Source organism: Falco rusticolus, chromosome 3 (genome assembly GCF_015220075.1).
Source record: "Falco rusticolus isolate bFalRus1 chromosome 3, bFalRus1.pri, whole genome shotgun sequence".
Taxonomy (NCBI): domain Eukaryota; kingdom Metazoa; phylum Chordata; class Aves; order Falconiformes; family Falconidae; genus Falco; species Falco rusticolus.
The window spans coordinates 56,057,005-56,069,615 of NC_051189.1; the positions used below are offsets into that span (position 1 = coordinate 56,057,005).

Below are 12,611 nucleotides of genomic sequence, written 5' to 3' on the forward strand. Positions count from 1 at the left end.
TCTGACTATCACACCAGACTATCATGCAAATTGGGTCTGAAGTCAGATTACTAATGAGCTTTTAGCAATCTGATTAAAAATGCTGTTTCAAGATTACTTAAAAAAGAACTTCCGTCAAGTTTACTTACTCTCACAGGCACACATATGACCACAAGGCTGGAAAAGCACTGCTGCCTTTTTGTCTGAACATACCACACATTCTTCAATCTGTAAAGAACAATAAAGCCACGTATGAGAAAAGTTTAACTCCTGCTCACCACATTAATTTGCTTTTACACTCTTTGGCAAGGCATGTGGACTTTAAGAAGCTCCATTTAGTGTTACTTTATTTCAGCACCTCAGAATGCAATTTGAATGAGTTCTCACACTGACAGATTCTAAGAACAGGTATTTGCTGGCAATATTTGTATGTTCAGTACACTGACAGGCAGAGAAGCAGCTAAGGCAGTGTACGTTTCTCTATTCTTTATTCCACCATATGTACTTAAATCGGGGTTGTTCAGCCTGAAGAGAAGGCTCCGGGGAGACCTTACGTAAGTGAGGCTTACGGTACTGTAAGTACGGTACTTACTTTCAGTACTGAAAGGGGAAAGACTTTCTTTTGTAAGAAAGATGGGGACAGAATTTAGCATGGCCTGTTGTAATAGAACAGGGGATAATGGTTTTAAACTATCAGAGGCGGATTCAGACTAGGTATAACGAAGACCATTTTTTTTTTTTTTTTACAATGAGGGTGGTGAAACACTGGACTAGGTTGCCCAGAGAGGTGGCAGATGCCCCATCCCTGGCAACATTCAAGGTCAGGCTGGATGGGGCTCTGAGCAACCTGATCGAGTTGAAGATGTCCCCGTTCACTGTAGGTGGTCGGACTAAATGAGCTTTAAAGGTCCCTTCCAATCCAAACTATTCTATGACTCTATGAAATTTACTTGTAAAATACTGTTTTAGTAATCTGTTTTAATATTCTGGGTTAGGGTTTCTCAAGCCCTTTAATGTGACAAACTATATATACATGACCATAGACATCATTAACTACTCCATACTGGCCTGGACCACCCTCTTCCAGTTCATAGAACTGTTGTCCAGGTTCATTCATTTCTTAGCCTTGCAGATATTACTGTAACCTTTTATACAGAAAAGGTGTAAGAGAAGTATTGACCAGATAGTCCACTCTCTCAATCTAGTTTAGCAACACAAATCCAAGGAAGGTTATTCACAAAGATTAGCTTTCACCTGGGAAAGCTGATTTCCATAGTTTAGCTTCTTTAGATGGATGAAGAGAAGTAGAAGCCTTACTTTGCTGCTGTGAATCACCCAGTGGCAGAACCTTTTCACTAAAAAAGAAAGTCTAGAGAAAAGGAGCTTGCACTATGTTAATATTTGGCCTTTGAAAATATGCACTGCAGAATACTGAATCGTGTAAGTAGTAAGAGATTGCATAGTAAAACCAGTAAAAATTAATATTCACAATTCCTGTATTTACTCTGGAGTGGGGCGGGGAACCAAACCACCACACCACAGAAGTGGAAGAGTCAACTGTGCTTGGAAGAAAATAAAAAGAATAGAGTGGGTTTTCTACAGATCAGAAAACCTGTGCGTGGAACAAGAGAATTATTTTTTTTTAAACAGCTAAAAAGCAACAGAAGGACAAGACTTTGTGATTATGGGAAATAAAAGAATATTCAAACAGAAAAGCAATGGGAATGTTACAAATACTTGGGAGCAACCATCTGCAAAACCCGAGTACCTTACTAGGATTAGGTCCCCAAAATAGGGCACAACTGATTGATACTCTGAAGGAGAAAGACAGCATAATGAAATTCATGATTGCAAAGAAAGAGAAGGCGAAAGCTGAAAATAATTATTAATATGTGCTTGCTTTTGAAGTTATCTCACCCAGTTTACAGGCAAACCATCTTTCCAAGCAGCCCTAAGGAATACAAGAACTCTGAAGAACCAAATATGACTGAAGGAAATTATACTTCAGGAAAAGCAGCAATTTATCTCAACACAGGGGAGGTGGGGGGGCAAAGTCTATTTACATAAAGCATCCTCAGGTGACCGTATTAGGAAGTCTGAAGAACTGAACAAAAAAGAAATTGCAGGGCGGGGACAGAATGAGGGGCAGGCAGGACATGGATATAGGCAAATAGAAAACAGTAACATACAAACGTTTGGACAAGGTATCATTTCAATAAAAAATTAACTCCATCCAGTGAGCACCTGTAAGGCAAAACATCACTTAAAATATACTACACTTTTCCCTTACCTCTTTTTTTACTTTTCCATTAAAACCAGAAGCAGAACCAGTAAACGTTGGAAGTTTTTACCTTTGTCCTAGATTGAACTTGTTCTTTGCAGATGAGGCATTTTTTCACCCGTGGTGAGCACAGAGAACACGTGGCAATGTGTCCACATGGGCCAAACAGAGTATCTCTCTTCATGTCTGAACACACCATACATTCTTCTAAGGTTTCAGAATCATTGTTGATCATAGATGGACTTCGAGAACCAACCTGACCACTACAAAGAAACTTTGCAGTCAAACTTCAAAATTTTTAAAAATACTTAATTTAAAATGCAACTTAATTTGCTGTCTATCTATATAATCCTATGCGTTCAGGCATCAGTGTATTACCATAAAGCAATCCAAACTGCATTTTCCCAAACGTACAGTTGACACCAGAGTGCAAGGTCACATACTCTGATAAAAACATTCTACAGAAAGAGGTCACACAAGTTCGAATAGCATCTCGTGAACATAAAAACCCCTGCCTTCCCATCCTAAGAGCTTACTTTATTAGTAGAGACATACCCTGTAGATTCAGAACTGCACAGTTTGACACCTTAATCATTAATATACTTCCAACGCTGAAGAACCCCCCACAACTCCAGCAGTGAGTTCACCTCGGCTCTTTGTGCTGCTGCTGACCCAGCAGAGGGAGCGCGTGTTGAACCTAACCAACACGCTCCTACAGACCTCGCAAGCCCATAAAAGGTGGAGAGAACCAACAGCCGCAGGGATGAGACAGATGCACAGACACAGACAGAAAGACTCTGAAGAAAATAAGCACCTTGCACACCAGGGCAGAATCAACAAAAATAATCTCTCTTCATGACATTTTGTAAGTACGTTTTTGATTTTCATAGAGGAATTAAGAATGAGAATTACGTAAGCCAACAGGGGGGACACAACTAGGACAATTAGTAAGCTGAAAATTCTCATACTGCAGGCGCTTGATAACATGACCTTTCACTGAAATCATAGTTCTTAGTTAAGTGCTTCTGAGACATCAGACCTACCACTCCTCTAGAAAGAAGAATCATTCTAGTTGACAGATACTCAGGAGGTCGGTCACTCAAAGCTGTGTCAACACTGAATCTACACCAGGTTATACTGGGTGTTGCCTATTCTACTCTTCAAAACTTGCATGGACAAAGATTTCACAACCTTCCCGGGCAACCTGTCACAATGCTTAATTATTCTTTCAGCAATTCCCCCCTGCCTTTTCGGGGATGGTTTGAAGTCCTACCAACCTCCACCTGCACACTGCCACCTTCCCATTCTCCTCCCTCTCATATTAACACGTATGGAAGTCCTGTTAAGACTCGTGTAAGTTTCAACTATTGTATTTGTAAATAGCATTCAATGTACCATAGAAAATAAAGAATTCACTGAAAGTCAAGAATAAGTTTGTATGTTTTAACACTATTGCTAATAAAGGCACAATGTTTTAAATACATCAGTTAATCTATAGAGAGCAGGGATTTGGAAATCACGTATTTTATGAATATACCAACCTGACTTTTTCTTTGTGACATTTAGCCAATGCTTTGCAGAGGCTAGGATCAGGGCAGAGATCGAGAGGAGACTGACCCTTCTTATTACGAATGCTGAGGTCAGCTCCATTGGCTGCCAGGAAGCAGGCAATAGATGCTGCACTCTTCTTCTCTGCTCCCTGAGTGCCAAGTCCCATTATTAACTGAAAGAAAACAAATATGTAAGCAACTTGAGAGACTCTCTGAACAGAAATACTCTGCCTAAAGGAAAATGACTTGACACGCTCACATGCACATACACACACACAAACATATGTATAAATCTGTAAGCCCAAAGAAGCATCCTGAAATAAAAATCAAAACAATCACATGGCTGCTTGATTTTGAGTCAGCTATACTCAACTTTCCTTTAAGGAACTAAAATTCAGCAAGGAATAGTTCAGCTACTGAAACATTCAGTCTCCTGCACACCTATACTCAGTTGTGAAGTGGCTGTCCTTCTATATAAGCACTGTAAAGGGCAAAGTCCCAGTGGGTACATTCAGAATACTCTTGAAGTAAGACTGAAATAGCTGAATTCAAATAAATGCTACCACCACCACACTTGGACTGAAAACATAGCTGGGCAGAGAAATGAATGCACACTTACTTTTAATCTAGTGAGTAAAGCACCTGCCTAAGAAAGCCTTAATTTCAGTTGTCTTCTCAGCCTGGAGGGATTTAAATTCACATACCTGTCCTCCTGTCCTGATCATGTAATGCTCCTTTGCCCTTTTACAACTATTACTGTATTTCTGTATTAGTATACCCGTCACACACAATTCACAAGACCAGATAGAGAAGTGAAGAGAGAAGGCTCACTACCGTAGCCCAGGACAGAGAGGATTCACCTACTCTGAAGCATTCTGGGCCTACTCCCAAGAAGTTTTTGTATTAAAGCTTGATTAGATAAAACATGTAAGTATAATGCACACTACACACATCACGAAACTGCTGGCACCACTAAGAATCCCTCAGCAAATTACACTAGACTATATTCAAAGGAACAGCTTTGGCACAGCTGGGACAGCTCCAGTTCAAGGAGTTTTAAGTGCTGACTTGCAGAACTATAAAGGCTTCGACACTAGGATAGAGGCAGGATTTTGTACGCACCTCTTTCCCATCAATTAAGTGCCTAACTTGACTAAGGTACATCTTTCTACACCACTTTCAGTTTGTACGATCTATCCCTGCAGCTGCTTTTTTAAAAGCTGGGTATCAAGTATCACCCCTAAAAATTACGTACTTTTGGCTAGATTAACAACCATTTAGCATTTAAAGAACTAGATGTACTATTTTAGACACAATCAGCATACAGGAATAAATTTAAAAAAATAGATAGGTGTTACTGCAGACCTAAAGGTTGCATATTTTCAAGTCTGAACTACGAAGAAAAGTTTTCAAAATCCCTCTAGTTATTTCCCCATCCCTCAGAGGTGACTTGTGAAGAAAAAGGCTTTGTTTGGGTCCATGTCTTGCAGCACATAAAGTATGTATTAGAAGTTTTTACCCTGCCTTGATAACTGCAAAATTATCCTTCTCATCACAGAGCCACCCAGTTTCCTACGGAAGCAATTTTATTTTTAAACATCAGCCTATATGTTCTTCTTCTAGTAAGAAGTTCTTATATGAGTAAGTACTACTGAGGTGCTACAAGACTCTTGGAAGGTCACTTAATTAATTCAAAAGATACTCATGGTCCTGCATTCTTCCCTACGATCAGGTAAGAACAGTATAGCTAGAGAGACTTTGTACCAGGAAAACCAGTAAGTTAGAGAGAAATTTTTTGTGGTGTTCAGATCACAGAATTTTTTTGTTTATTAATTCAGATAATTTTTCTGCATCTCAATTACAGCACTGGCTGAAGCAAAGCAGAGATTTTAGCTTCAGCCCGGGTACCTTGGCCCATGTCAGTAATCCAGCCAAGGTACCACAACACCCAGTGAAAGGCGATTTGCTCAGAGGTTGGCAGAGTAGATGTTTTTTAAGGCATGTCTACATGAATAATTTGCTGCAATCCTTTCTTATTTGCTGGGACAAGAGTTCTCCTGCCGTTCACACTTGGACCTTACGGGCTCTACGAGCTCTAAACTGTTCCTGAAAAAACCAGCTATTGTGCCTGCAAGAGGAAAATCAAACACAGATTGTTTGCTTCAGTTGGTGTGGATATACACTGCACTAAGACTGGTTTCTCCACCTGGAACAGCCATTAACATTATTCAACAAAATCTTGAGTCCTATAAGACTTCTGGTGTGCTTGTATGCTTTGAGAACATCAGGGCAATGCTGCATCCCATAATGCTTCTCTGGTAGTCTGCAACATTTCAGGCACACAGAATGGGGAAAAAAAAGAAAACCCAACAAAAAAACCCAACCAAAAAACCTGCAAAACGACCACGCATGCACAAAAACCACCATTATGTCTTGGTGCCTAGTATGGCTGCAGCAAGCCTCTTGTGGAGGGTGCTAGCCCTGAGATGCATCAACACAAGCCAAACCCAGCCAATCCACCTGCGAGGGAGAAGCTTCAGTGTAATCCACACAAACAGTACAAGTATCATCCAAGTAATTGTAAATATGGATGTATCTTTGAATCTGTAAACACCTAACTGACTTCAATGAATTTAAGCCTGGATTTAGACAGTGGCCTCATTTTGAATCTTAAAAGAAGTTTAAGGGTCTGAAAGATACTTATATTAAAAGAGACAACACTAAACAAGCCTGGGGAATAATACATTTGTTTAGGATAAGTAGTACCCTAGACCAAGGAACATTGCCTCTGTAATAAAGCAACTTAAATTACTTTTTTGTGGTGGTGGTGACTGTAGTTTAGAAAATTTCTTTTCCTCCCAGCTGTACAATCATTGCAGTGTGCTGGATGAAAAACTTCAAAATTAGTTAATGAGATGAGGTTCACTGCTCATAGTACTTGAACACAGAAAAGCTTTTCAGATTGATACTTAACATGTGCAGGGCTTTGTGTACTATCAAGACTGTCCAACACATGCATTTTAAATAGGCTACCGAAAAAGCAACAGAAGAAACCTGACAAAAGTTTTTTAGGTATTACAACGGCTTAACAGTGACATTCAGAAGGAACTACCAAAACCCAAAAGCTAAAGAATTCATTTCATATAATTCCACTTATGAAATATGTTAATGATATCATTAAAAATTATTGTCTCATATTTTAAACTGTGCTTAAAGCAAAAAGCAAAACCGGCAGAATTTCAATGAAGCTTCTGTCCAACCAAATTTTCCAAATATGAAAAATACCTAAAATGCAGCATATGAAGTTTCTGTTCTCTTTCAGTTTATTCAACTAAAAAAAAATAAATAAAAATCATTATTTGTTGAAGTACTATACTACAAAAGGGCATCCTATAGGGCTCAGCAGGTTGATATATTCAAGACAGCAGTCCAAAGTTAATTAAAATTTAGCCAAGCAAAAATGAGCTCTAAAATACTAAAGATTTACATATCAGATTTGCTATCCTTCAGACTAAACAAATCTCACGTTTCTCAATCTTTAAAGGAATTAATAAGAATTAAAAAAAATACAGATTCCATCAATTTAAGTCTTCAGATTCACAAAAAGTAAGCCCAGACTAAATTATTAATCCTATTTATCCTCTATTATCTATCACCTGTATGTGCAATTCTACTCATGACATATTACAAATGTGTCCCTGGATAGCTTTAAAGGTCCAGATGCCTGGACATGTTTTAGCAGCTCATATCTTGTCTTTTTGTGATAGACTATTTTGGGTCAAAGGTGGCTTACTCTTAAAACTGTTTACTGGTTAAATCTAGTTTATAGCATTTTTACATTACTTTTATTTAAATAAAGGTAGATAAGTACAGCTATTGTTCTGATTTACTATTTTGCACAAAACATTTTCAAGATTTCTGCTGATCATTTTGAAAAGTTTTGAGATATATTTTAACCAGGCTTTACTCCATCTTTTACATTTCAGTCACTTCTTACGTTGCTGCCACATAAAATTAAAATAAGGAAGTTTTCAACTCTTCTCCAAGGGCACATATCTTCTCCACACCACTTAAACCTCTCAAATTTATTAGCTATGCAAAATTTTTCTCTGCACCAAAACAAAGTGGGGGGGACAGGTGGGACGACAAAAAAATCCAACCCAATAGTTTGATCAAGCCAACACAGGAAGTACTGGTTGATCGTGATTTTTTTAAGCATTAGGCAATTGTTAGGCAAAGATACAATCATGCAGGGAATTGTTTGCTGTGGCATCCTCCCTCCCACTTTTTTTTTATTAGTATTTTAACAGAAATGAACTAGAAGTGTAATTACTTTTTTTAAAACCAAAGATACATCTGAAATGAAACTAGAAGAAAAACTTTATTCTTTGAAACATAAAATACCCCAAAACTAAAATTTAAACAGACAGTAACACCCCCCCACACACACTTCTTGTGTTAAAAAACTCAAAACACAACCATTCTAGTTTCATTGTGGATGCCACTGATAAGATGGGCCACAGAGAAACCGACTGAATCAGAGAAAAAGTATTTATCTCCTGTTCATTCATTTCACAATTAAATACATGCACACAAAGTATTCTGGACACCTCTCAGAGTCCATTTCAGATCATGGAAACAGCTGAGCTGCAATTGCTTTCCTCCTCTCACTTTAAAGGACACAAGCATTTTCTTACATATGCCAGTCATGTTTTGAATCTCTTTTCAAAGCTTATTCCAGTGTACTTAATCAGTGAGATTAAGGAACCAGTCTGAAAAACATCAGTTGTACAGTGGAATTACTGTTTTGAAACTAGTGGGGTTTTTTTTGAATGAAACACAAAAATCTTACCACCTACAGCTAGAATTAGAACATATGACGACACTGGTAACCAATGATTCAGCAAATCTGATCCACTGTTTTGTTGTGCATCTCTAAAGGAAGACTGTTGTTTGTTTTTTCTTAATCCAAATCACTCCAGAATTTTATTTCTTCTTTGCCTATCAGCTCAACTATAAACCTTATCTTTGCATATGGGGTTCACACAGGTTTTCAGGTGTAAGCATTTCTTTTTCCAAACATTTTGAAAACATTTTGACCTTTATTACCTGCGGTTTCCTTGACTACTTCCTTACTACAGCACAACTTCTGAAATGAACTCTGTCAGAAAAATACGTAACAATAAACATACGAAGATTAAGAATGCCTTGTTCTAATAGAATACACTTTCAGAAGGTTATAGAAGCAGCTAAACAAAGCTACGAAGTCATGCAAGATGTTGAACCACAGAAAACACTTTTAGTCTTATTCTGTACTGTCATACTGTTTATTTCTCTTTCCTAAAAAACTACTTCTGATTTTTTGGCAGTCATACAAGTTCACTATGGAAGACAGAATTGTCATAGTATTTTGAACAAATAACCCTATTTTTCTTTAACAAAGATAATGCCTACATGTGAAAAGCCACATATAACAGTATGATTTTTGCCTACACTGCACTTTAATGCAGAATGCCTATGTAAACTTATGCTGCCAAAAAACAGTTCAACAGTACAGAACTAGAGAAAGTAGACAAATAAAGAGACAACTGTACAGGAAAAAAAAGGAATAAATAAATGCATTTTATTTACTGTGTTCTTTGATGGCTCCCAAGCAGTATCTACCTTGCCCACATCTTGCATGTCTTGGAGTTGGCGGAGCTGTGACAGGGTGTGGTGTCTCAGGGCTTCATGCAGGGGAGTATCCCCATCTTTATCCTGAATATCCAGCTTAGCACCTGCACGGACTAAAAGCTGAAAAGAGAGAGAACACGATTTAAAATTCGAAAAAAAGCTATTTATTAATTTTAAAAGTAATTTCAGGAAAGTAGGGTTTAGGATGCTTTAGGACATCCAAAAGGGTTATACTTTTATCTTGTTACAATTCACAGTTGAGTTTGCTTATATTTCCACATATGGGGCTCCCCCTCAACTGAAGCATTTATCTCTTTGAAATATCAAGCTTTTTTCTGCAGAAACCTAATTCTTGCCTGTGCTGAGGAAGTGTTACAAAAGATGCTATTTTAGAGGATTCCTTCTACCATCCAAAGCCTTTAATTCTTACAAGATAGCCTACAAACAATGTAACACATTACAGCAATATATCAGAAACAGAACAAGTGAGCAATACTTTAGACATGTACATATTCTTTACTATTAGGCTTCAACGACCTCGAAAATCGCCACTTCCACTCCATGCTAAACTTTAGAACTTAATTTACAGTAACCTCTCAACAGCAAAGTAGTTAAGCACGCGCTTAGGCCTGCCCTTACTCAGCAGAAGACATAAACCCCAATGACATTATTAAATACTATCTCAAACTTCAGAGAAACTGTAAGACTCATCTTTAAGGCTAATTTTAGACACATATTCCAGGTCACATGATATGAAAGCAAGCATAAGGCTGCACAGGCCTTCCTATTCATTTTGTCTTTGCATACAGCCATCCCATAATTCAATGTCCCAGAACCTTCTTAAATACTATTAAAAAAACCCCAAAACATCCACACACGCTGACAAACTACAATTGCTCCTGAAAATTAAACCCTGTTACCGTTGCTGTTCAGAAACCTGTAGACAGAAGCTGAGGCTTTAACTTTGGTTTTGAGCTTTTGCTGCTCTGCAAAATTCCGATTAGCAGCAGAAGCAAAAGGCATGGCCTAGAAACAGGAATACAAGAAGGGGGACCTCCCTCTTCAGAACCTATATGCTTGCAAGGATCTCAGCCTCTCAGAACCAAAGAATCTCAGTGTCTAGAAAAGGCTAAGAGAAAAATAGCTTGAAATAAATTCAGAACTTAAATTTTCAAGGAAATATCTGCCTGTCATTGACTGCAGCTTACCAAAGCTTTCCCAAACTCTTCTTCCACAAGTAAAACCAAGAAAACCAGCTAATAGTTGCAACAGTCTCCTCCCCATCTTCTTACACTCTCTAAATAGACTTACTGTGACCCGATTTTCTTTCTCATATTCATATCCTGTGTCTGCCACTAGTAATTTACTGCTTAAGAGTTTCTCCAGGAAGAAAATCTGGAAGAGAACTCTTTCCAGAGCAACTGGGAATCCTTGGCTACCATAGAAATTCAAAGCCTTTGCAAAAGTTATAATATATAAATATGTAAAGAAGCAGCAAACCACCACCCTTTGTCATGGGAGCAGGGCTTTTAAAAGAGCCCTGCTACCTTTGACCACTATTCCACAGATGCCTGAGGGTACAGCCCAGCCCTGGAAGGTATCCAATAGGAATTAATTCTGAAATACGGAGCCAACGTGTTCTTTGCATGGCTGCATGAGCTATTTTAGGACTTCTCAAAGTTAATCCAACTCTGAAGTACGGATACTCTACAGGGACATTCTCTGATACATGCACATCAGTCCAATACGCATACTGTTCTTCTACATGCCTACCTTCCCGCTCATCTGCTAGATTAGTATTGTATTCCCAGGTACCGTGTCAGTTCCAGAAGGGCACAAGAACTCACCAAATATAGCTCCCAAATAGCCTGCGGGATGCAAATGACACTGACTCTAGGAAATCATTCTTTTGGTAGCAAGCAGTTCCAGATATAGGGCCATATCACATGTTTCACTGTAAGGGGATCACTTCCATCAGCCCTTGGATATGGAGAAACCTTATGGCAAAATAATGCTAAACAGAACCGCAGATATAGGTCTGTGTAAGGGGGACAATTCTCTCTAGGCCTGAATAAGAGACAGTTTTTAGTATAAGGTGACTTTCATTCTACCAAGACAAATTTTAAAGATTTATGCAGAGGGCCAAGGCCAGGCTGATGTATTCACTCACAGGGAGCATCCTCTACAGCAGTGAGTGCTCTCTGACCCTCAACAGCCCACGCTAGCAATCCAAACACTGTCACATAGGTCCCATACGGACAGTGCATGCAGGCCACAATGGGCAAGCTGTGCTGTACTGCCATTTCCTGTGCCAGTAACAAAGTTTATTTAAATTGAAGTATTAACTTTTGCAGCTGTGCAGGCAAAGAACAGAAATAGCATTGCTTTCACTGGTAAGGTACCTGTTACTGCTTATAGCTCTCCCAAGCTAAGAACAGGGAAAGTTACACTCAGAAGACTGAAAAGTAGGTAAACTCATGAGAAGATCTTTCACTTAGCTACAATTTGCAAAAGCTATGAGTAAGAATAATTACTCATCAGCAAAAGGCATCAAAAATACAATTTGAAGGTCCCTTTACAGGACTGCAAGACTTAAAACAAGTAACAGAGCAATACATTCTCCCTTAGCCAACCAGGAGGGATGCTGGAATTGGCAACTGCATAGGGGAAACCATAATGCTCATGTACAAAAATTTAGCATTCCCAAAACATCCTTTGTATTACCACCTGACTTTCTGGGCAAGTTGGCATTGATGATACAAATATTCAATGGCTACATGTTGTTTTATCATTTTTCAAATGTTCGTGAAGTACCCATGTCTTAACAGCTACAATCAGCTTGAGTCAAATAACATTAACCATATGGCTTAATGCAAGTAAGATACTTACCCTAACAATTTGTGTATGCTGTCGTTCAACGGCAAGGTGCAGAGCGGTTTGCTGGTTCACGTTCTGGATATCCAGGTTAGCATTGCCCTGAACGATATTCAAAGCATTAGAGCACTATCTTCTACATTCAAGGCAGTCCATTAGGGCAGTGAATATGACCCTGAATATGACTCCTAGTTTGGAGATTTGAGAGCAGAAGTGATTAAGTACTTTTACAGTTCACTATACCAATGCTGATC

The 12,611-nt window shown here is 38.6% G+C and overlaps 1 protein-coding gene across 7 annotated transcripts in view; it reads right to left on the reverse strand.

Annotated features, from left to right (window-relative positions):
- The window catches only part of MIB1 (MIB E3 ubiquitin protein ligase 1), a 101,624-nt gene that overhangs the window by 32,122 nt on the left and 56,891 nt on the right, over positions 1-12,611 (reverse strand). For 6 of the 7 annotated variants that reach the window (XR_005102975.1, XM_037379125.1, XM_037379124.1 and 3 more), the window contains exons 14-18: positions 12,373-12,459; positions 9,442-9,603; positions 3,802-3,983; positions 2,331-2,523; positions 129-207 (exon numbers count right to left, since the gene is read on the reverse strand). Coding sequence is in view for 6 of the 7 variants with exons in the window: in XM_037379125.1 (XP_037235022.1) it covers positions 129-207; positions 2,331-2,523; positions 3,802-3,983; positions 9,442-9,603; positions 12,373-12,459 (703 nt within the window). In the remaining variant the exon portion in view is untranslated. The remainder of the gene's footprint in view (positions 1-128; positions 208-2,330; positions 2,524-3,801; positions 3,984-9,441; positions 9,604-12,372; positions 12,460-12,611) is intronic. The other variant, XM_037379126.1, reaches the window with a different exon arrangement.